The sequence below is a fragment of the Anguilla rostrata genome, chromosome 1 (genome assembly GCF_018555375.3).
Source record: "Anguilla rostrata isolate EN2019 chromosome 1, ASM1855537v3, whole genome shotgun sequence".
Classification (NCBI taxonomy): domain Eukaryota; kingdom Metazoa; phylum Chordata; class Actinopteri; order Anguilliformes; family Anguillidae; genus Anguilla; species Anguilla rostrata.
The window spans coordinates 13,470,077-13,492,785 of record NC_057933.1 but is presented as its reverse complement, the minus strand read 5'-3'; the positions used below and the strand labels follow the sequence as shown (position 1 = coordinate 13,492,785).

The following is a 22,709-nucleotide window of genomic DNA, read 5'->3' as shown; positions in this document are numbered from 1 at the left end:
ATCACTTTTCCAAGCAAGAACATTTTGATACTGAAAAATAGTCCCAGAAATTAATTTCACTTAAATAATACAGCAATTATTATTTCACATTGCAGTCTAAGAATCTTACTTCTGTAATGAACAGAGCAGCCATTCTTCAGCATTACCTAATCTTTCATTTAATTTTTCAGTAACAAAACAAAATGTATTTTCGTCACCATTCGTTTTCAGCATGATTTTCAGCTGTGTGCATAAACACATGCACATTTCAAAAAATGAAAGGGTCTGTCAGAGGAAGCAATATGCCACTAAGCAAAGGTGACACGACAGTATGAAACGCAATCCGTTTCCTGATTTATGAGCCTGTACTTTTTGCGACTTTTGTGATTTCAGAGAGAAAGCCGTCTCATTCAGTTTCATGTCATTAATTACAGCTCTTGCTCGGGTGACCCTTTCATTTTATACACGTGTGTAGACACCAGACAGCGAGACCAGGGAAGGGGGGGGGGGAAGGGGGCAATCATTTAAAAAGGGAACAACAGATGAGCCACAGCGGTGGGGAAAAGCGGCCGTTGCACAAGCCGGGTCAAAACGCAACCTGCGTTTCTGACCGACGCCCGTGTTTCCCACGCCTCTGTCCCTGATTACAACACGTCCTGATTACACACCACATTCAGCAAGGACAGGAAGTAAAAAAAACAAACTTACTCTAAACAATGAGGTTTGGGAGGTGCAGAGAGAAATAAAAAGACTGGGGTAGAGTGCATGTTAATACGTGAGTGAGAGGGTTACAGCTCATTGGCCTGTGATAGAAGCTCAGAACATCACTCTTAGACCCCCCCCTGACTCTGATGTCCTGACTGTCTGATGGAAGTATTCAGATGCAACAATTTTTATGCTTTCACTCTCAACTGATTATCTACGCTGCCCTGTGGTCACTGTAAGAATCCATAGGAGTCTGATATATTAGCTTGAATCCGTACCCAGGGAATGTAAACGAACCCCATTACAGTAAAGCAAGAGGTCAGCTTCTCCTTCAGCAGGGAGGGGACCCAATGCAGGCCTGTTTAGAACCTGTGACCTGCGCAGGATCGAGCTGCGTTTGTGAAGATAAAAAGTGGACTTCCTGTCTGGACGGAGTGAATCCCCCCCCCGCTCGCCGCCGCAGGAGAGATAAGCAGCGGGATGTTCGCCCTCTCGCAGATAAGCCAACGCGCCACCAACCTCACAAATCAGCTCCGCGCCGTGATGTCACGCAGCGGGCGGCCACCGCTACAGTCTGTAGTGACAGATCTACTTCCACCTCAGGACCCCCGTCTAATTTACACAGCAGCGAAATGCTGAGGCCCATAAGCAACTCCAGGCTAATATGGCAGGGCCCACAACCCCAGCTAGTGGACATTACTGTCCTAAATCAACCTCAATGCACCCAATGCAATCTTAACGAAATATTGTTACGGTGTTTGTGTAAAATAAAAGTCCTTTCTTGTCACCAGCAGAAAGGACAGAACTTGTGTTTGTCAGCCTACTGATTTAAATGAGAATGGAATGCACTTTGCTGAGGGGGGCGGGGAAAGGTTCTTACCTGCTTCTGAGGGAAGGTGATTGAAGGGAGCGGGGCAAAAGACCTGGGCGGCGTAGTCCTCGAAGGTGGTTGGTTCTAGGTGGTGCTGGACAATGGTCTCCAGGTAACGGGCTCTTTCTTCATAGCTGGGACACGCGTCAAGGAGGACTCGCTGTTTTTGCAAACCTCCACAAATGGCCGACAAGACCAACGGCAAAGACGCAAGAAACCGCACGATGAGCACATCGGCCCGGCTGCACGCGCCGCCAGGAGAGAGGGCTCACTGTCTCTGTGGGTGAGGCGCAGTCGGGGAGGAGCCGCCGCTCGGCGCTAGCGGAACACAGCGCGCGGTTTCCGGAGCCGGCGCATTAACGAGCCGCACGCAGACCGGAGGCGCACAGCCGGCGACGCGGCGCGCTGCGCTGGAGCTGCGCGGGTGCTGCGCCGCTGCGGGGGGGGGGAGGGGGGGGCTCTGATCTGTGATCCGCGCGCGGGGCTCACGCTGGGCCCGAGACGAGAGGATATTTCGGGAGCGGCGTCCCGCCGAGCTTCCGAGCGCTCCGCCTGACAGGCGCGTGACGCCCGAGCCGCACGCTGAGGGGGGAGGGGGGGTGGGGGGTGCGGTTTGGGGGGAGCGCTCCCGTAGATCCCCGGGCCCGGCCCGCTTCCTGTCCCCACCCTGCCCGCCCGTCCGACCCCCCGTCCGGGGTAATTACCGGCGCCGGGTTGGAGAGCGCGTGGCGCCGCCGGCGTCCGTCACGCCGCTGACAGAGTGCAGACAGACGCGGGGAGCTGCTGGGAAACCCGCCCGCACCGGGCCGACCAATTATTAACACCCACGCCTTTAACAAGTTACGCTGCTAATGAGCCGCTTCCCAGGCGCGCAAAAAACTACAGGACGTTCCGCGGCCGGTCAACTTCCTGCACGCGGCTCCACCCTCGATCCGCGGTTACTACGGCGGCCGGTGCATTCGGTGAATGAACACGGTTAAAGCTCTCGTAGAGGGACCGCGCAAATGGACTAATGCGGCTTCCAATTCTGTGAGCCGCATGCAAAAGAAGTGCCATGCAGCCCTGCGCCGCGGGGCCTGTAGCCTAGCCTGCAGGCGGCTAACTCCTGACACCGGCCGCGGGGGCAGCGAAAGCGCGGCCCACCGCTGCGGCATTAGGAGCTCATTTCAGACTCCTCTTTTATCAGAGAGGGGCCGATGAAAGGCGGCGAGCGCGATTCTCTCAGAGCCGCCGCTCGCCACCTCACCTCAGGACCTCCGCTAATGCCACCCTGTCACCAAGACAACAAAACCCTCCTCTCTGTTCATCCTCCGCTCTAACGCTCAGTATATGCATTAAGAAGAAGAAGAAGAAAGAAAACAAAAAAAACAGCAAAAGGTTGGGGAGAAGGGGGGGGGTTGCATAACGCATCAACCCAGATAGCCCTAACCTAGATATACCGTGATTAAATTTTTTTTGAAGGATATTTATTTAACGGCCTGTTTAAAAAAAAAAATTAAAAAGAAAAAAAGGGAGAAAAAAAAAGTGTCTTCAAAGAACGTACGTGCTCCTCCGTGGTCTCTCTTGTATGGGAAATAGGCCTGGCCTTTTGTGTATTACCAGAAACTCATTTTCCATTTGGATGAAAAGCCAGAGGAAAAATGCCCCTTGCTTGTCCCCCTCCCACTGAGCTTTTCATTGTCGCTCGTCTCGACTCCCGAGCTCTCCGAGGAAAGGGAGAGATTGCCACTGAAGAGATATCAAAAAAGAGCTTGTTAGCACATTTCAAGTGAAGGATCTTGGTGGGGCCCGGGAACAATCCCGGCGGTGTGTTAATTCGCCGCTCGGAACATGCTGCTACTGATAGCTTCCAAATTGATCACTCCAGCTTTCCTCCGCCCCCCCCCCCCTCGCCCACCCCCTTTTTGAGTTCGCAGAGCTCTTCCAGGAGGAGGGGGAGAGCTGGCGGGCCTGGGGAGAAGGAGCTGCTGTCTAAACAAGCCGTTTCCTTCTGAGGAGGAGCGGGGCCAGGAGAGCCCTCAGCGAGCAGCTGTGCTCCAGAGCATGCCCGCGCCGCGCCACGCCGCCCCGCGCTGCCAACCCCGCGCCCGCGCGCCACTGCCAGTCCTCCGCTGACCTCCGCCCGCACCGCCGAGCAGCCTTTCCGCAGAGGCTTCCGGAAATATCAAACGCTCCGTGTGGGATTTCTACAGTCTCCACGCGTGACACTATAGATTCATGCACATTCAGGCATTCAGATATGAATGAACATATCAGTCTACACGCTGTTTCTCAGGAAAGTAGGTGATAATTACAATTAGTAAAGACAGGTAGTGCACGTTCATTCAACCAAACTCACAGGTACTGAGGACATAAGGCAAGGGAACAACAAAAATACATCATGGTTTTTCCCCTCAATATTCAATTCAATTCAATATTCAAAAACTCCACTTTCAGTTACCAGTAGTGATCGTCACATCGACAGAATGTTCAGTTAAGAACGTTCTAATCACATATTTGTGAATATACACCTTAAAAGGTTAAATATGTTTTATGAGTCTGCTGTCAAACTGAGGCTGGGCTAGCACGGGAAGCGTGCCTCACGATCGTGACACGTCTGAATCTGGCGGAAACGCGCCGTTTCTCTGTGCTTCAGAAATGTGCCTTCATTCAAGTGTGCCGGAAATTTAAAAAAATGTGGCTACAAAATGTAGACAGCAAAAAAAAGAAAAAAGAATATATACTGCCCTTAATGCACAGATTGTGAAACACAACCTGGGAATGCGGGGTGTGTGTGTGTGTGTGTGTGTGTGTGTGTGTGTGTGAAGACACAAGTTGCAGCCTGTTCATATCACATCAATACATCAATTTCTCATTTGCTGAATGCAGTGCTATTCAACACCAGGGCCCCTCGCTGATCGCACCTGTGAATTACCGCGCGGTGCGGCGTGGCGGGGTGTGGGGGGGTGGGTGAATGGGGGGGGGGGGAGCAGTCCCAGTGCGAAGCCCGCGCTGGCAACCGCAGCCACGCGCGCACGGAGAGGGCATGAGGCAGGGAGGCCCCGCCCAAACCCTCATCCCTAATTGCGAGCTCATTTCGCTCCCCCTTGTCTGACATTACCCTTCCGCGCGGTCCTTAAGAGGGATTTAGGCGGCTTCTCCGCACTGGAGAGAGGGGAGAGAGCAGGGGTGAGCGGGGGAGAGAGGGGAGAGCAGGGGAGAGCAGGGAGAGAGCAGGGAGAGAGAGGGGAGAGCAGGGGTGAGCGGGAGAGCAGGAGAGCAGGGGGGAGAGAGGGGGAGCGGGGGGAGCGGGGGGAGGGGGGGAGAGGAGAGAGGGGAGCGGGGGAGGCGGGGAGAGAGAGAGGGGGTGAGCGGGGGAGCGGGGGAGAGAGAGGGAGAGAGCAGGGGATAGCGGGGGAGAGAGGGGGAGAGAGAAGGAGAGCAGGGAGAGAGGGGAGAGAGAGGGCAGGGAGAGAGAGGGGGAGAGGGAGAGCGGGGAGAGAGAGGGGGAGCAGGGGGGAGAGAGAGCGGGGAGAGAGAGGGGAGAGAGGGGAGGGAGAGCAGGGAGAGAGGGGGAGGGAGAGGGGAGAGCAGAGGGGGAGAGAGCGGAGAGAGAGCGGGGAGAGAGGGGGGAGAGAGGGAGAGCAGGGGAGAGCGGGGAGAGGAGAGGAGAGCAGGGGAGAGCGGGGAGAGAGAGGGGGAGCAGGGGAGAGCAGGGAGAGAGAGGGAGAGAGAGGGGGAGCAGGGGAGAGCAGGGAGAGAGAGGGAGAGAGGGGGAGCAGGGGAGAGCGGGGAGAGAGAGGGGGAGCAGGGGAGAGAGAGGGAGAGCGGGGAGAGAGAGGGGGAGCAGGAGGACCCGCCGCCGTAATCCCAGCCCGTAGCCACGCTGCAAAGAGCGCGGCTCGGCGCGGGTACCGCTGTTATTTGAGCTCCCCTCACCCGGCCCGCTGCCAGGAGCCCCACCACGGGTACGCCCGTCTGCCGGGACAAGCCCCAAATGAACCGGCTCCCTGGCCTACCTGCAGCTCAACCCCCGATACGCCCGGGAGACCATCGCAGAGGCCGAAAAGCACAAAGCCCTCCACCCGTCAGTCTGTTGCACCTGGAGCCATGTTAACGCTCCATTTTACTCCCTGAACACAGGAGCCGTGTTAATACTCTACTTCACCCCTGAACACAGGAGCCATGTTAAAGCTCCATTTTACTCCCTGAACACAGGAGCCGTGTTAATGCTCTATCTTACCCCCTGAACACAGGAGCCGTGTTAAAGCTCCATTTTACCCCCTGAACACAGGAGCCGTGTTAATGCTCTGTTTTACCCCCTGAACACAGGAGCCGTGTTAATGCTCTACTTTACCCCCTGAACACAGGAGCCGTGTTAATGCTCTGTTTTACCCCCTGAACACAGGAGCCGTGTTAATGCTCTACTTCACCCCTGAACACAGGAGCCGTGTTAATGCTCTGTTTTACCCCCTGAACACAGGAGCCGTGTTAATGCTCTACTTCACCCCTGAACACAGGAGCCATGTTAATGCTCCATTTTACTCCCTGAACACAGGACCCGTGTTAATACTCTACTTCACCCCTGAACACAGGAGCCATGTTAATGCTCCATTTTACTCCCTGAACACAGGAGCCGTGTTAATGCTCTACTTTACCCCCTGAACACAGGAGCCGTGTTTATGCTCTATCTTACCCCCTGAACACAGGAGCCGTGTTAATGCTCTACTTCACCCCCTGAACACAGGAGCCGTGTTAATGCTGTTTTACCCCCTGAACAGAGGCAGAGCAGAGCCCTGTCCTCTCCTCAGGTCACAGGCTTTATTGGATTTCTGCCTTCTGAAGTGTCCAGAGCGGTCGGCTGGGGACAGGTTCAATCTAAGGTGACAAATGCAGAAGCCGGCTTCTTTCTCTATTCCTTAAACTTAGACAAACCTTCTGAGTCATTTATTTCCCAGTGCTTTCAGTTCAACTGCAGCCCCCTCAGCAAACAATACATTTAAGAGAGACCAAAAAAATGCATTATAACATCTATTTGTGTGTGTGTGTGTGTGTCTGAGTGTGCGTGGCTTTGTGCAGCTGCATACAATTCAGGACAAAAAAAAAAAAAACAATTGTGTAAAATAATCCAAATGTCCCCAAAAATGCCAGTCAAGCCTCCATCAACTACAAGAATTCCAGACTTATCGCTTATCGCACAAAATGATGAAATTGAATGATGAAAATAGGTCCGAAAGCACCAATATCACTAAACCCCTAAGAGTCCGCTTTTTGATACTTCACTCGAGGGAGCGGACAGTAAAAAGAGGAGGAAAAAAAAAAGAAAAAAGAGAAAATCATATAAATAATTCAATTTGCAGAGTTTTACGGGCCTTAATTACAGACGTCTACGTGTGCCCAAGTGCACAGTAATCCGTTTATTTGTCCATCTGATGCTTCTGCTATCGGGCCCCTGAAAGTGATTTTATTACCGAGATGGGCCGTTACAAGCTGCCATAACCTGTCATTAAAGGCAATGTCGCAGGGCCCAGATGAGAGGGAGACGGGCCTGCCTAATGCACCCCAGGCCTGGAGGGGAGAGGCAGCGCGACAGGGATCTGCGGCTGGGGCTGGCCATCAGATCTGCGCCTATTAATCCTGACCGGAATCGAATTGGGCCGGCGAGGCGCGGGTCCCAGAGCTGCCCCGTGGCTGCTGCTGCTGCTGCTGCTGCTCCAGCCGGCGCGTGACGCGTCTCAGGCTCGTAGCCCCGGGATACGGCCCTCGCTAACTCAACATTTACATTGGGGGGGGTCAGCGCTAATTTAGCGCTGATGTTCTAACGGGCAGGGGAATATTATCGCTAGCGCGCGGCTGCGACGCATCTGAACTGAACAGGAACGCGGCATTTCTCCGTGCTTTTATTGTGTTTTCCCCCACCGCCAAAAATGAGTTTTTCTGTATGAGACCTGTCACGCGATGACAAAGCTCCACTTCTGTAAATTTCCCAAGCCCTCGTGCTCACCCTGGTAAAAGCAGCAGGACCGCGGCTAGTAAATGAATTCCGGGGCATGAGGAGCAGCAATGCCACCGGACCTGATGTGGTTTCCCCCTCTGAAATGAGGGGACGCGTCTCTATTACTCGGGGTAACGCTATAGCCCCGGATATCGGCGTGTCCCTGGGTAACGCCTTGTCCCAGGGTAACGCGGGGCGGTGCTGATGGGCGCTGATGGGCCCGGGCGAGTCGCAGACGCTCCGCGCTGATTTGAACCCCTCCCCGCTCCAGACCCCCCCCCCCCCCCCCCGGGAGGCCTCCCGGCCCACCGAGAATCTTAAACACCTCATCAGGGAGGCCTCCGAATCCCAGAATCCCCCCCCCCGCTCCCCCAGGGACGCGTCTGTTTACCTCCCCTCTGACCGGCTAAACCGGCTTTTTCCAAATCGCAAATTACACGGCTCTCTGTTCCTCATGGGTCTGCGATGTGCTCGGGACCGAGGAACAACAAAGAAGGGGAGGGGCGCGACGACAAACTTCTCTTCGTCGTCCTTCAGGAACAGACGCCACCGCGAACCCGGCGCGACCTCCAGGAATCACTGTTGCATTCTGCTTGGCAACAGAGCGGGAAGTCCTAGCGGCGCTAACAGCGCTAACGCCGCGCGCTACCCTGGGACTGAATTAGCACGGAGGAAACCGCACAATCCAAACATTTGGCGCACCTGTCAAAATCTGCGCTGGTGTTTAATTAGCACTGCGCCGATTCAACATAGGGGGAAAAAAAAAATTCATTTACACCTTAAGTAACAACACCAAAAAAAAAAAAAGGCATCGAGCAGGCCAAGATTTACCCAATTCATTTGGCCTGATTTATGGGTCCTAATGAATACGTCTGCATTGTGGCTGAGCTCGCCCTCCGCTGATAGAGTAATCAGCGATCAGAAGCTTCCAGAAACAAGCCGTACACACAAGCGCCATTGAGCGCGAAGGAGCGGCCCGCCCCCCGCTTTATGTCCTTTCCTTCTCCTTTTCTGCTCGAGAGGAAACAATTAGCGAGGGACGCCCCCCCCCACCCCCCCCCCCCCCACCACTCCCCGGTGTTCCCCGCCCCGCCCACCGCCCCTCCCGTTCCCCCTGGGACAGCCCGGCGGGTCAGAGCGTTTGTGGGGCACAATGGGGCCATTGTGGGAGCTTGGCGGAGGGAAACTTTGGGGGCCCGTTAGGCGTTTGGCTGCGTGTAGCTGCGGAGGGGAGGGGGGGGGGGGGTTGGGGGTGCGCGGCTGTTTTTTTGGAGGGGATGACAATAGGATCCCGGGCCCAAGCTTTCATCAGCTCGGTTGCCTTTGGAAGGCAGAGTCAGAGGGAGAAGGCACTGACCCAAGCTCTCCGTATCACGCCCAGCCATATGCTGACCCCAGCAGCCCGCCGGCTTTATCGCCACCAATCAGGAGCCAGCGCCACCCCGCTGCCATCCCCGCGCTCGCCCGCACACCGCTGGACTGGCAGGGCCAATGGGGAAGCTGCTTAGCGTCTCTGCCCCCCCCCCCAAACCCCCCCATCCCCTTTTTAACAATGTGTCCTCGTCTGTGCAATCGGCCACTACCAGATGGAAGGTGGCCGTGGCTCACCGAGTTACATTTATTTTGCCTTCCAAACAGCTTGCGTGTCTAACGCCCCCCCTCCCGTCTCACCCCCCGTCCCAGCCCCAAGCCAGGCAGATCAGCACAGGCAGAGAAACGGCTTTAACACAGAGGGGGCTGTGGGACCCGCGGCATGAATCTGATTCCACTCTTAAAAATGTTATCGGGAACCCCTCTGACCAACTGGCCCCGGCAGCTGCGGGGGGGTCACAGGGGTCAAACCACCGCCCCCACCCCCCGGTCGGACAGGAACGCTCGGGACGCCGATGGAGCCGGCATATGGCGGCTTCGCCCAATCGCACGCCATTCTCTGGCGCTGTTCACACACAGATTGGGGAGAGAGAGGGGGAGAGGAAAAAAAAACAGAAAAAAAAAGACAAAACATTTTATCACTGGGCACAAACGCGCTGGCGAGCCGTAGATCCCCGATACGGCGGGAGCGGCGGCTTTACCCCGCTGCTGGCCGCGGCGCGGCTGGATTACTCCTCACACACCGCGAAATCTGGTACTTACAACTCGCCCGGCTGCTGGGCCCGGCTCCGCCCGCGATTTGTACCGCCCGCGCCGCCAGTTAGCTACTCGCCGGCGTCCAACACCTATTAACCAAACACCACAAAAAAAACGAAAAAAAGGAAGAAAGGAAAAATGTTTTTTTTTTCCTCTTCCAAGCGCAAATTTCACAGTCACGGCGCAGCGCGGATCAATGGGCGCAGGAGGCAGATGGACCCGCCCGCGGGCCAAGGGGAGGGGCCGCGCTGAGCCAGACCCGGGGAGACGGCCTCCTCCTGGAGCTCCCGCCGCGGCGCACGCGTGTGCGCGCCTCCCTGTTTCACCTCCTCCGGGGAGGAGCGCGCGCAGGGCGGGGGGGACGAAAGAGCTGTTTCGTGAACCTCGTGCTCTTCGGACGAAAGGAAGCTTGCAGGAGACGCTGCTCTTCTGTAATCTGACTTCGCTCTGCCGCGCCCGGCCTGCCTCTGAACAATAGGTAACCGTGCGCTGCTGGACCCGGCGCTACGGGCCTGCGGACGCTGCCGACGCACAGCGCAGCCTTTCAGAGCGCCCGAAAACACGTCTGCCTCGCTCGCTTTCGGCCTCTCTAAAGGGTCAAAATATTTAACAAAAAAAAGGGGCTTCGATTCGCAATTAAAGCTGTAATGCTTCTCAAGAAACAATAAGAAAGACAAAGGTTTAACACTTCAAATTTCCTCCCCAGTGTCCAACAAAGAGCCCAATTAGAGCACACACACTTCATCAAAATCAGGAACAACCCCAACCACACTCCCCCCCCCCCCCCAGTGGTTTGGATCAAAACCATTTCAAGAGTGTGCTTAGGAATTACCTGCTGCATAAAAATGTCCTCTCCTGCAGTATCAACAGGTAAGTAATAGAGTGTTGAGTGCACACCCCCTCCCTGTGGGACCACCCCATTCTCCCAGCTGCAGCTCCTTCCCGCGCCCCTACGATGCATTAAGCCTTAATTGCTTGATTAAGCCATCGTGGCTGACGCGGGGGGGGGGGGACAATCGACGGGAAGAGACACCTTTTTACCATGAACAATCAAGAGTTTGCATCTACATGTGCTTCAATAATAAATCAGGCATAACAGGGCCAGCCTGGACTCGGAAGAAGAGAGGGAGAGACAGAGAGAGGGAGGGGGAGGGGGAGAGAGAGGGAGGGAGGGGGGGAGAGAGAGAGAGAGAAGGAAGGAGAGGTAGAGGAAGGGAGAGGGAGAGCGAGAGAGAGAGGCAGCGATTGAGGCTGGAAAGACATCCGTCGATAATGACAGATTACTGTAATTCTGCCTGTCAGGACCATCGACCTGTGCAACTCTCGCCAATCGATAGCGCAGTCCTGTATCGAGCCCCGCGCGGAGACACAGATGGGTGAGACCGCTGCGAGCTAAGACTCAAGCTGGGCCAAACAATCTCTCTCGCTTGGAGGACGAGGCAGATGAGAGTCTCTTTTTTTCCCCCTTTTTTTCTCCTTTTTGTTTTGTTTCTGGCAGTGGGATCATTTGCTACAAGGAGCGACTTTGAAAAGAGACGGAGGGCAGGGCGTCAGATTCAGGGGGTCGCGTGTGTTCAGAGGCACACACCGATGGTGAAGAAAACAGCCTTATAAATCTAAGCCTGCCAGAAGAACTGACCGAAACTCACGCCAAAGAGAAAGTTCCAGCAAAAATTCCTCTTTGCCAAAAAGTTACCTAACCACCCTCTGGACCCAGATGTATTCATTTAAAAAGATTAAATAAAAATAAATCAACAGGCAAAACCAAAAACTGAGCCACTTTCTAAATTTAACAGAAAAATGTCAAGCGGCTGCATTTGGCCCAGAGGAGCCTCTTATCACCGTAACTACAGGAGAGCGGGAAAAGATGGAGAAATGGCCACCGCGGTTCTTCAAAAGCAAATCACCGATCACTGTGCATCATCATCATCATCAGCAGAAAGCTGGCTATGATCGGGGCAATTCCAGAGGCTCAGACAATACGGCCCCGCGCAATGCTCACAATGCAATATCTGCGCGTTCGGCGGCGAAACAAGACGTCAATACTTATCGACCGGCCCTTGCCATTCTCTTATTTGTGCTCCTTGCCTGGCGGAGCGCGCGCTGTCGATGGCGCTCGGCGGAGCCGCGGGGCCCGCCTGGCACGGGGACCGAGGGGCCGCCGTGCCATTAAGGGCCCGATCAATCCGGCGTGCCTCTGTCCGTCCGCGGCTCGGGGCCCATCAACTCAGCCGTCAAATTATATATATCTTAAGATAAAGGACGCCTCGGCGCATCGATCGCTCCCCGCCGCAGACCCCCGGCCCCCCTCCCTCCCCCCCGCACGCGCCCCATCCCCCTGCGTTCGGACGGCTCGTCCCGATCCGCAGGGACCGACCTTATTCGGAGGAGTCGCGGGAACGGCGGGTTAGCGGGAATGGGGGGTCAGCAGGCCTCCGCAGGGGGAGGACGTGGGAAAGGATACAAGTTCTGGTAGAGCGGGATGAGGGACTTGAGCGCGCGGCTGGCGTTGATGGCCGTGGCGCGCACCAGGGTGGACAGGATCTTCTCGTCCACGATGGCGCCGTCGAACAAGGGCCCGAAGAACGGAACCTAAGGGAGGAAAGAAGAGAGATGGGGCTCCAGTTATCAACCTTTCTATTCAGACAGCAAGAGCTTCTCTCACTGAAGCTTAAAAACCTAAAATGGCCGCCTCCCATGGTGAAAATGACTAGTTCTCTAAAAAGTGTTAAATCACTCAATGCTACAAGACACACAAAAACACATTACACACAAAATGTACAGGTGAAATGTGCATATGAAAAAGCAGCAGTGCTTTTATAACATTGTGAATTCATATCTTGCAATGTTTTTTCCTCCTCCTGAAAACACACACAAATCCAAATAAAGCAAATGGTACTAAAATGATGTTTTAAAGCTTAAATTGACATTTACACAAGCCAGACCTCCTTCCCTCTTTATCTACTTATCTTCCTGCATTTCCGCAGACTCGGTTAAAGGAGGGCTCGCGTTTTATCTTTCTCCATGGTGGAATTTAATTCTAAGAATTCTACTCATTCAATTACACAGGACATAACTGAGGAGGAAGCAGCGCAGTGGTACTCTGGGATACGCATGAATGTTTGGCTTCGCACAAAGTATAAAATCCCCAGGCTTTCCATAAAACCAGCCCGAGCACGTAAAGGGTATGTAGTGATTTGCTTGATAATGAATGAACGGGAACAATGATAATGAATAAAACTGAGAAAGATACTGAATGCCATTAAAGCGTAAGTAAGATGTGAATACTGAGTCTTGCTTTGGCAAATGTTTAAGAGCAGGGGGGAAAAGGCCAAGCTCAGCCCACCTCCGGCTTCTTGAGGATCTGGATGCTGTACATGTGGTTCTTGACGGGGTAAATAATGATGAGGACGTCTCCGAACTCCGTGGGGATGATCCCCCTCCTGTAGTCCCGGGAGTGCTCCGACCAAACGATGTGCACCTCGTCGTTTCCCAGGTGCCTCAGCTGCGGACCGAGAGTGAGAAAAATCATTTCACAGCTTGCCTTCCAGTTGTTTTTGCAGACTGTATCCATTTTCTGAGTGAGTGTGTGTGTGGGGGGGGGGGGGACCAACAGATTAACAGGTTTACATTTTCTGTTGCTTCCCATTTAAGACCAAAAACGTAAAACAAACATGATGTCTCCACGGAACGGCTCCTGTCTAAAATGTCTCCCGCAGTGGATCCGAAATGGTCGCCGTTGACCTTCGTTCGCCGCTCTCACTGATTGATGGGTCAAAGAACAAATCTCAGCGCCACATTACCTCCCGCCCATCCATCTTCCTGCCTGCGCAGGGCTCATTCCTGCATGGGCTGAACGCGCAGGGCAGCGCAGCCGCCGCCGCCGCCGCTCCATCCAGCCCTTCCCTTCCGCGGAGGGAAAACGGGACAGAAACAACAAACAAATAAATAAATGGGGCGCGCACGCCTGCCGGGTGCTCTGACACACTTTAGTGTCTGCTTAACGTGGTTTACAGGTTTTATCTGCAGATCTCTCTCTGGATAGCGTCTCCTGCAGCGGCTCAAATTCAATTTGGTCCTGAAGAATCATGATATAATCCTAACCAGGGGGACAGGTCCAATCTAATTTGGGTACATTACAGCCATGTGCACAAGTCGCCCCGCGGGCCTGGGACAGGGCTCGGAGACGCACTTTAGCGGCTAAATGGCCACCCGGTAGATCGCCTTCCACGATAGGGCGGAAAGTCGAGGCGGTGAGGGATGGCGCACAAAAGCCGGGCTGTCACTGATAAGGCGGGCATTTTGTTTGGGAAATCTAATCAAAGGCTGAGGGAAAACGGGCGCAATATCTGAAATAATGCAGGCTGAACTCTCCGGGATTCCTTTCATCTGTTTGTGAAGTGCCGCTCCTTAAAGTATTTACAGGAGCCCGTGGAGAGCCCCCATTTGTCTGAGATCCGTCGCAGCGGAAGGTGGGGGGGGGGGGTGGAATATCGGCCCCCGTTAACGATACATCTCGGTTAGGTTGGGGGGGATCTCCACGGTGCGGCTGCCCAACCTTACAATGGGGTGGACTGTCAGCAGTTTCATAACGGATACCAAGAGGGCCTCGGCTTCCAAAGTGGTTGGTCTCTTTTACCATCCTCATAAGGAGGAGCTGGTCTTTTTGGGTTTTTCAAAAAACAAACATTTGGAACAATTCAGAGCTACACTTCGCTCCAAATGTTCCAGACCACAACCGTTTCACAAATACCGGTAAAATTTCCCCTGAAGTATTTACAGCCATTGAATCCGAGGGATTAAATGTGTACGCATGTTTAATGATCACCATGTAAATTTAAATCGATATCGGTGATAGGGATGGGATGAGAGACACAGGAAAGGCTACGGTGGCTCTGCCTTACAGCCTTTTGTAACAGGGGAGGCTGGGCCGGCCTGTAGCGCCCCTTAATTAAGAACAGGAGCGAGGACGCGGGGCTCCGGCACAAACAGCACGCCATTGGGTATTTCATATCTTATTAAGGCTCCCAAATCACCGCCCAATAAAATGAGCCCTTCAACACAATAAGAGCACGCAGAACAATGGGAAGGAAATTAAACCTCACAGCTAACAATCTGTCTGCTTATTACAGGTAATTAGACGGCCGCTTCGCGACAGCGCTCTTCCCCCCGGACCCGCGGCCGCCGCGGCCAAATGAAAGGGCCGGGGAGCGCGCTCCGCTCCGCTCGGCTACGGCTACGGGCGCGGCTGTTTCCCCGCGCCCGCCGACGCCTCTAATCCAATTAGGCCTCTGAACTTCCCTGTGAGGTCACACTGTGCGCTCGCCCCCCCCCCCCCCCCCCCCCCCGCCCCCGCCCCCGCCTCCAATATTACATTCCTGTCTGCGCTCATTAATGAGTCTGCTGAGCGGATTAGCACCTTATCGCCCCCCCCCCCCAAAGATGCATGTACAAGGAAGAGAGGGGACAGGTCCGATGACACGCGATCGCTCATCCCGCGCCGCCATCGCCCAACGCCGGGCCCGCGATCGCGGCGGCCGGGCCCAGCTCATTACCGCTAATGCCCGCCGTTATTACATTTCCACCAAAGAAAAATACCAACGCAGGGAGGCATTTGTGAAGAGTGATGGGGGAGCGGCTCGGGGAGCTCGGCCTGGCCGAGGGAGAGGGGCTGGAGCCGGCCGCGGCGGGGCCCATTAGCATGAGCGTAATTCACCGCCGCCCGCCGCTAACAAAACAGGGCTCCAGCGCTGGAAATGCCAAGTCCTCCACAAACGCTCTACAGGTATAGGAGCCAGGCGGAGGGAAGAGGCTCTCGGTAAAGCGCTTATGAGCGGGGGCGCTGGGCAAACTGGCAGGCTGGAGGCGCGCGCGGGAGAGGCTCTGATGGACTACTGACGGCGCCCGGGGTTTAAAGAGCGGACACAAGGGAAGGCGGTTCTGTCCTCCGACTGGGGGGGGGGGAAAAGGGGGGGACACAGTGCGACAGGATAAATGAGTGAACGGTGGGGTCCTCCGGCACTGACCTTCTTGGTGAGGGAGTCGTCTGAGTCGGGGGGCATGCGCGTGGACACGTGGAACATGACCTCCACGGTGGAGGTGGCGAAGTACGGGGTGGTGAGGCCGGTGCTGCGGTTCCTCTGCAGGCCCCCCATGAAGCCGCAGTGGCTGGTCAGGTTCACCTGCGGGGGGGGGAGGGGGACACACTGCTGACTCACACCGGTAAAGGGGCGTGACCGAAGCACACCATTGGTCCTCTTCACTGGCTGCCTGCTACCAAAGGTCTGCAACTCTTCTGGTATGGTTGGGTCACAAGAGCTTCAGCCCCGGATCTGTACTGACCTGGTGGGGGCCAAAGAGCCAATACTACAGGGCTGCCCAACCCTGCTACTGGAGATCTACAGTCCTGAAGGTTTTCTTTTTAACCCTAATATGGCACACTATATTCTACTAACTAGCAGCTCTATGAGATCTCTAGTCGTTGAAAGAGGTGTGCTTTGTTAGGGCTGGAGTGATAACCTACAGAAACAGGGCTGGGCAGCCCTGCTGTACTGGGTGAAGGTCTGCAGTGGAAGGGGTGTGATGGGGAGGACCCTTACCTCCCAGCCCAGCCCAGACACAAAGTCCTCGTAGGCGTGACTGCCCCGGGTGTTGGACAGGATGGAGTGCTTGTCCTCTTGTCCCTCCGCCACGTAGAAGACGGCAATCTTGTGCGTCTCACGACTGCAACCGGAACCCAAGGCAACATCTCAGTCAGAGTCCGTTATGAGTTTCAAATGAACGACGGGCAAAAGCGAAGGATTTCCGCCATCTTACCACTGCCTGGAGTCCAGATTCTTCAGCTCCCTCAACAGTTTCTCGTTCTTCTTCAGGAGGTGGAAATTGGTCCTGCAAAAAAGAAGGTTTATAGAAATAAATCTATATTTGCAGGACAAGTAGAGACATGGTAATGCTCAATGAGTTCTCCTCTGTCTAAAGGAGGAACATGGTAATGCTCAATGAGTTCTCCTCTGTCTAAAGGAGGAACATGGTAATGCTCAATGAGTTCTCCTCTGTCTAAAGGAGGAACAAGGTAATGCTCAATGAGTTCTCCTCTGTCTAAAGGAGGAACATGGTAATGCTCAATGAGTTCTCCTCTGTCTAAAGGAGGAACACGGTAATGCTCAATGAGTTCTGCTCCGTCTACGTAACCCAACTTAACGTTCCAGCCGAACTTGATTACTCAACGCCATTCGCTGATATTTCACAAAATTATAGGACTGATTTCACTACAGTGCATGTTTAAAATTTCCCTCTGCTGTATCACCCATGTGTAATTCAAGAAACAAACAGGCCTCCCTCTAAAAAGGCTAAGACTAAGACTAATTATGCACACTTTTTCCAGTCAATAAAATTTGGCCGAACCTTCAGTCCAAAACATAAAACGGCACTTTTCATCTGTGGGTGTGCATGAATAGATCCGCTTAGCGAGGGAGCTCGAAATGCTGCTACACAAACAACAAGCCTATTAACTCTCTCCAGGGGTCCAAATAAAAACACAGCCCAGCCTGGGACCAACAGAAAGCGATCGTGCCCAGAGTTATTCCACTTACTGACCCACAAATCCCACCTTAGATGGCTTAGCCGTCATTAAGAAGGCCCCAGTTAATTGACTACTCGTTTGTTTTTGTCACGGGTTCCAAGAAGTGAGCAGCAGGTTAGAGGGAACAAATTACAGGGCATCAGGATGTTGGGTGAATCGCCACATTTTAACATTTCGCCTAAAATAATCGATGCAAAATGCATAAAGCTAGCAGCAGCGTTAATGGGAAACGCACTGAAACCTCCGTCAGCCCAATGAATGCAAATGCTCTGTATTGGGGAGCCGACCTCTGCGGTTCTGACAGAGCATCGCGGTACGGCACGTCTGCAGTTTACCTCGCTTCTACCAAGAGCCGTCGGGTTCCGACTTTCCAAAGGGAAGACATTTTTTCCCCTCTGCTTCTTTCGGTTCCCCCCCCCCATGCCTTTTTTTCTTCTTCTTCCTCTGTTCCCTCCCCCTCTCTCTGAGCAGACCTCTTTATTAGCTTGTTACAATGTAATGGTCTTCATTTTCTCCATTGAAAATGAGCCATTTTGAAGGCGCATAAGGGAGCAGCATGAAAGCGCGACAGAACAGGCCGGGCACAATGCCACTGAATTGCAATACCTTAGTCTTTGACCAGGGATGAATAGCACCTGAATGCCAGAGAACCAACGCAGGACAATGCCTCATTAAAAACACCCCCATCCTTTCTCCACAGCTCTTTATGTAATATGCCCGCGGTGGGATTTTAGAGTAATACGCCACCCCCGCCCCCACCACCCCACCCCCCAAAACCCCTTTTTGCATACGAGTAATGAGTAAATGCACTCGACAAATGATATGCCTTTCATTAATTCTACCTCCCCAAGCAAACTGTTAAGATGTCTTTTATTGTACGGGACTGAGCGAGGAGGCTGTGCGCTGTGTTTTTGTACTGTCAGTGACGGCGAATCCCGTGTCATAATGACCGCTGCTCTTAAATGGGAATTACGGTCTGAATGCAGCCATTTGTTCATTTTTCATCAAATGCAAATGTTTCGTCGTTTCACCCATCATTAGTCCAGATAATGAGCGTCCCATCTTGGCCACGGATCCGAATTAGACGTGGACGTGTTAATTAAAGTGTAAACAGGGCTCTCTGCTTTCGGTGACCATGTTTTTAATCTGTACTTCAGCTGAAATGCACCACAGGCCGCAGCCACCGCTCTGCTTCAGCACACAACAAGGTAATTAACAGTCTTTACAGGATGATTAATTATATAAAAGAGAGACAAACCATGAAGATTCTGGTGCGATCCGAACACAACACGGGAGAATTCATTTTTCATCAAATTGGGTCAAATCATGATAGAAGTGCATTAGCCAAATTAGCACACGAGAAGCTGAGCTTTTCTTTTTTTTGACTTTGAGATTTTTCTGAACTCTATGTTTACTGTCTGCAGTGTCTTGTGAGTAATAATTTTGTGGACGGGGTACAATTTAAAAATGTAATATTGAAAGATACATTCTGACAGGGTATGTGTACACCTGACATCCAAAATCTGATTTCTGCAGGGATTTGTTTCCATTCAGACAGAAGAGCATTAGTGAGGTTGGGCACTGATTGGGCAATTAGGCCTGACTTGCAGTTAGCTTTCCAACTGATCCAAAAGTGTCCAGAATGTTGTGGTCATATAGTGTATATACCTATCAATATCTGTGTCTATCATACACACACACACACACACACACACAAACATTATTTTCCAGTTGCTTTCTTGACAGCTTCTGAAGATTCATAATAATCACAATATTTAAACTACAAGACACATAAAAAAATAATTTCACAATATTTCAGTGGCATCCCTGATTCAGTACTAGTATTCTCTTATGTAAAAATCATCACAAGTTCACAAGTCATATTCTGCTATTGGTTAGCAATGACAGCGACTATAGTGAATTTTGATTAAACGTATTTCTCCTAGTCCTTGGGCCAAAGCTCCATGAATCCATGTGAAATTGCACATAATCATTGAATTACTAAGGGAGGTGATTCAGGTTATCATAATGGGATGACACTCTATGATTTGCTCAACAGGTAGCATCATGAAGAGGCTGAATGAGTATCTTGGTGCTTGGAGACTGAATTACCGGCAAGATCTGGTCCCTGGAGACGCTGGGCCACAGTGACATGGTATGTTCAGGGGATACTGAGGCACTGACCAGGGAGAAGCTGGTCATAGCCAGATCTCACTCAGAAGAGAACAAACTGAAACAGGAGAGGCTCTAAGCAACTGAATAACTGATAAAACAAGACCAGGTCAAAACCTGGTTGGACCGTCCCACCAATGGTGTAACTTCATCACTCAGTCACTCAGTCACTCAGTCACAGACATTCGTGTTTATAGGGCTGGCCCCGCTGTTGCGGTCCAGCCAAAAATAAGAGTCTAAGGCCAAATGTGAGTGAGTGAATGTGGGCGTGTCTCACCTCTTCTCCCAGGAGTTCATGCCCAGGATGTTGAGGAGGAGCCTGCAGTAGTAGAAGGCAGACTGGGGCTTCTGGGGGCCGGGCTCCTCCTGCTCCACGGCCCTCATGTGGATGTCGTTGCTCCGGCGCTCAGCGAAGTCCTTCTCCTCGGTGAACTGCTTGAGGATAGCATTGATGACGTCGTTCTCCTGCTTCTCGGAGACGCAGGACGGGGGCGGGGCGGGGATGTTGAGGGGCGCGCCGGCGCGCTGCAGGCATTCGGGGCTGGTCACGCCCAGGTACTGGAGCAGCTCGTCCAGGGCGTCCTCCTCGTCCCGCACCGAGTCCCACGAGGGCACCACCTCCCGGCACCGCCGCTTGGCCTGGGGGGCCATGAACTCCAGCGCCGAATCGTCCTCTTCCTCCACCTCCTCGTCCTCCTCCTCCTCTGCCCGCCGCTCCTCCTCTTCCTCCTCCGCCTCCTGCTCTTCCTCCTGCTCCGCCTCGTCCTCCTCCAGCTCCTCCTCCTGAAGCCCGTCCCTGTCCTCGTCGGTGGGCGGGGTCTGGCGGGCGTGGGGCGGGGCCTGCAGGGCGTGGGGCGGGGCCAGGAGCCCCAGGGGCTGGGAGGGCTGGGCGCAGTGCGGGGGCCCGTACAGGATGGCCGAGTCCCAGGAGTACTTGCCGGAGATGTCGCGCACGATGACGCGCACGCCGGCGCTGGTGGTGGTGAGGCCGGCCGACATGCCCCCGCCCGGCACGTTGTCCTCCGCCCGGATCTGCAGGCTGGACAGCAGGGTGGTGCCGTTGAGGGCGAAGAACTGCAGGTTGGGGCTGTCGAAGAGCTCCGGGGACAGGTCGGCGCTCTCGCAGTACGGGTTGTCCTGGTTCTCGCAGATCAGGCTGGTGAGCATGGCGGGCCCGCCGCTCATGGGGTAGTGCCCCAGGTGGTTGACCAGGTGGGTGATGACGGTGCGGGCGGCGATGGCGATGAGGCCCTGCTGGATCCGGCTCTTCACTGCGGGGAGGGGGAGGGGGAGGGGCGGGGGGTTGGCGGGGGGGGAGACAGAGGGAGAACGGGGCTTCACGACTCTGCTCCTCGCCGCAAATGGGGCCTAAACGCCCAATTCGTCCGCGAGCGCGTTTCCCCGAACTCGCTCAATATAAAGCAATGTGGAGAAAGCAAGGCTTCTCGCGTCTGAATTCCAAGCCCATCGGGAAGCATTAAGCCCGTGGGCAAGAATGCAGGAGCTGTGTGCGCGCGCAGGCGTCCCCGCCGCGGGGGGCCCCGCCGCGCTGATTCTCATTACGGCTGGTGCAGGCTCGCCGCCGCCGGGTAAACACGTCTCCAAACACAGCCGCGGAAACAAAATTAATCCGAACGCCAATACCGCATTAGAGGACCGGGCATTTCCCAAGAAAGCCACCGATTGGGCGAACGGACTCCTCTGACTGGGCGGTTTGAACCCGAACCCGAAAATAATTACGGCTGTTCCTTTTAAAAAAAAAAACAAAAAAAAAAAACACTGACGAGCAGAGTTATCAAGTCCCAGGGGGGGCTGAGCCTATTAAGGGCATCTCTGCTTTCGGCTTCCTTGGACAAAATACAACCAAAAAAAAAAAAAAAACGGGGGGGAGAAAGAAAATGCTCTCCGGTTTGGAGGAGGCATGCCTCACACAAGACCAGAATGATTAGTCATTTTCTTTTGATAAGAAAACAGCACGAAGACACTACAGAGCACAAAATCACCTGCTGTTAGGCACAGCCTCCGCAGAAAGGAACGATTTTGCATTTATCTCGTCCTTAATGCCTTTAAGGGGGCCTGAGGAGAGAGCCAAAGAGAGACTGAGAACAGCACTACAGGGAGAGCTGGCTACCTGTATTAAGCTCATCTGTTTCAATTTTCTTCTTTGCCGCAAGACCCATTGTTGGTTTTAATTCAGAGGCTAACGTTTGACTGCGAATTGATTTTTCTAAAAGGCTTTGAACTGCTTGTTATCCATGGATGTTTGTGCTAACTACCCTGGTCCTCCCCCTCCAATTCTGACCAGTGCTTCACATCCAAGTTTTACTTTTTAAAACAAAGGCTCAAAGTACCGTGCACAAGTAATTCATGTTTCCGCAAGGTCAGTTCAATATGCACTAATGCGCAAATATGTTCAGCAACATGGTGGGCTGATAGACTGAAAAAAAAAACCTGATGTTTGATGTTTATTTGCAAATCGGCTCTTCTAGGAAGTGCCTGTGGATTTTGGTCTATGGACAGGGGTCATCTGGGCAGAAGACGGGATGAAATGTCCTCAAAAGTGTCTCGGGGAGTTGCCGTGGTGACCTCCAACACAACACTTTCCTCTATCGATGAAGGGAGACGATGTTATGACAAAAGAGAGAAGTGATAGAGAAAGAAAGAAAGAGAGGAGAGAACGAGAAGAGAAAATAAAAAGAGAAGGAGACACGAGTCGAGAAGAGAAAGAGTGAGAGAGAGAAAGATTGGGGGAGAGATAAAGAAAGAAACAGAAGGAGAGAGAGAAAGATAAAAACGGGTAGAGAGAAAGAGTGAGGAGAGAGGGAGAGAGTGGGAGAGAGAAAAAGAGACGGGGAGAAAGAGGGAAACAGGGAGAGAAAGAGAGAGGGGGAGGGCGAAAGAGTGGGGGAGAAAGAGAGAGGGGGAAAGAGAAAGAGAGAGAGGGGAAAACAGAGAGAGAGAGGGGGAAACAGAGGGAGGGAGCGAGCCGTACCCTCGGGCGCAGGCTGCAGTTTGGAGGAGCGCTCGGAGTCGGGCGAGTGCAGGGGTTCGGGCTCCTTCAGGCTCTCCAGGGGGAGGAAGGGGTCGTAGTCGGTGCTGGCCAGGTCCGACAGGTTGATGGGGAAATATCTGAGGTTGCTGAAAGTCTGAGCCCCATACACACACCCGTGAAGCACCTGTTCGAGCGACGGGGACAAAAGGGGGGTAATTTTACGCCCGTACGCCTGGAGAACCTGCCGTTCGAATGGTTTTTTAAACAACCAAGCACATTTTCTGCAATTGACATCGCACGCTTTCAG

General features: G+C 53.5%; 1 protein-coding gene across 10 annotated transcripts in view; it reads right to left on the bottom strand.

Annotated features, from left to right (window-relative positions):
• ralgapa1 (Ral GTPase activating protein catalytic subunit alpha 1) overlaps positions 1-22,709 on the bottom strand; it is a 62,186-nt gene that overhangs the window by 4,906 nt on the left and 34,571 nt on the right. For all 10 annotated transcript variants that reach the window (XM_064323247.1, XM_064323236.1, XM_064323266.1 and 7 more), the window contains 8 exons: positions 22,403-22,586; positions 19,688-20,681; positions 16,473-16,544; positions 16,256-16,379; positions 15,683-15,838; positions 13,003-13,161; positions 12,121-12,248; positions 1,565-1,689 (listed from right to left, as the gene is read on the bottom strand). In XM_064323247.1, coding sequence (XP_064179317.1) covers positions 1,565-1,689; positions 12,121-12,248; positions 13,003-13,161; positions 15,683-15,838; positions 16,256-16,379; positions 16,473-16,544; positions 19,688-20,681; positions 22,403-22,586 — 1,942 coding nt within the window. The remainder of the gene's footprint in view (positions 1-1,564; positions 1,690-12,120; positions 12,249-13,002; positions 13,162-15,682; positions 15,839-16,255; positions 16,380-16,472; positions 16,545-19,687; positions 20,682-22,402; positions 22,587-22,709) is intronic.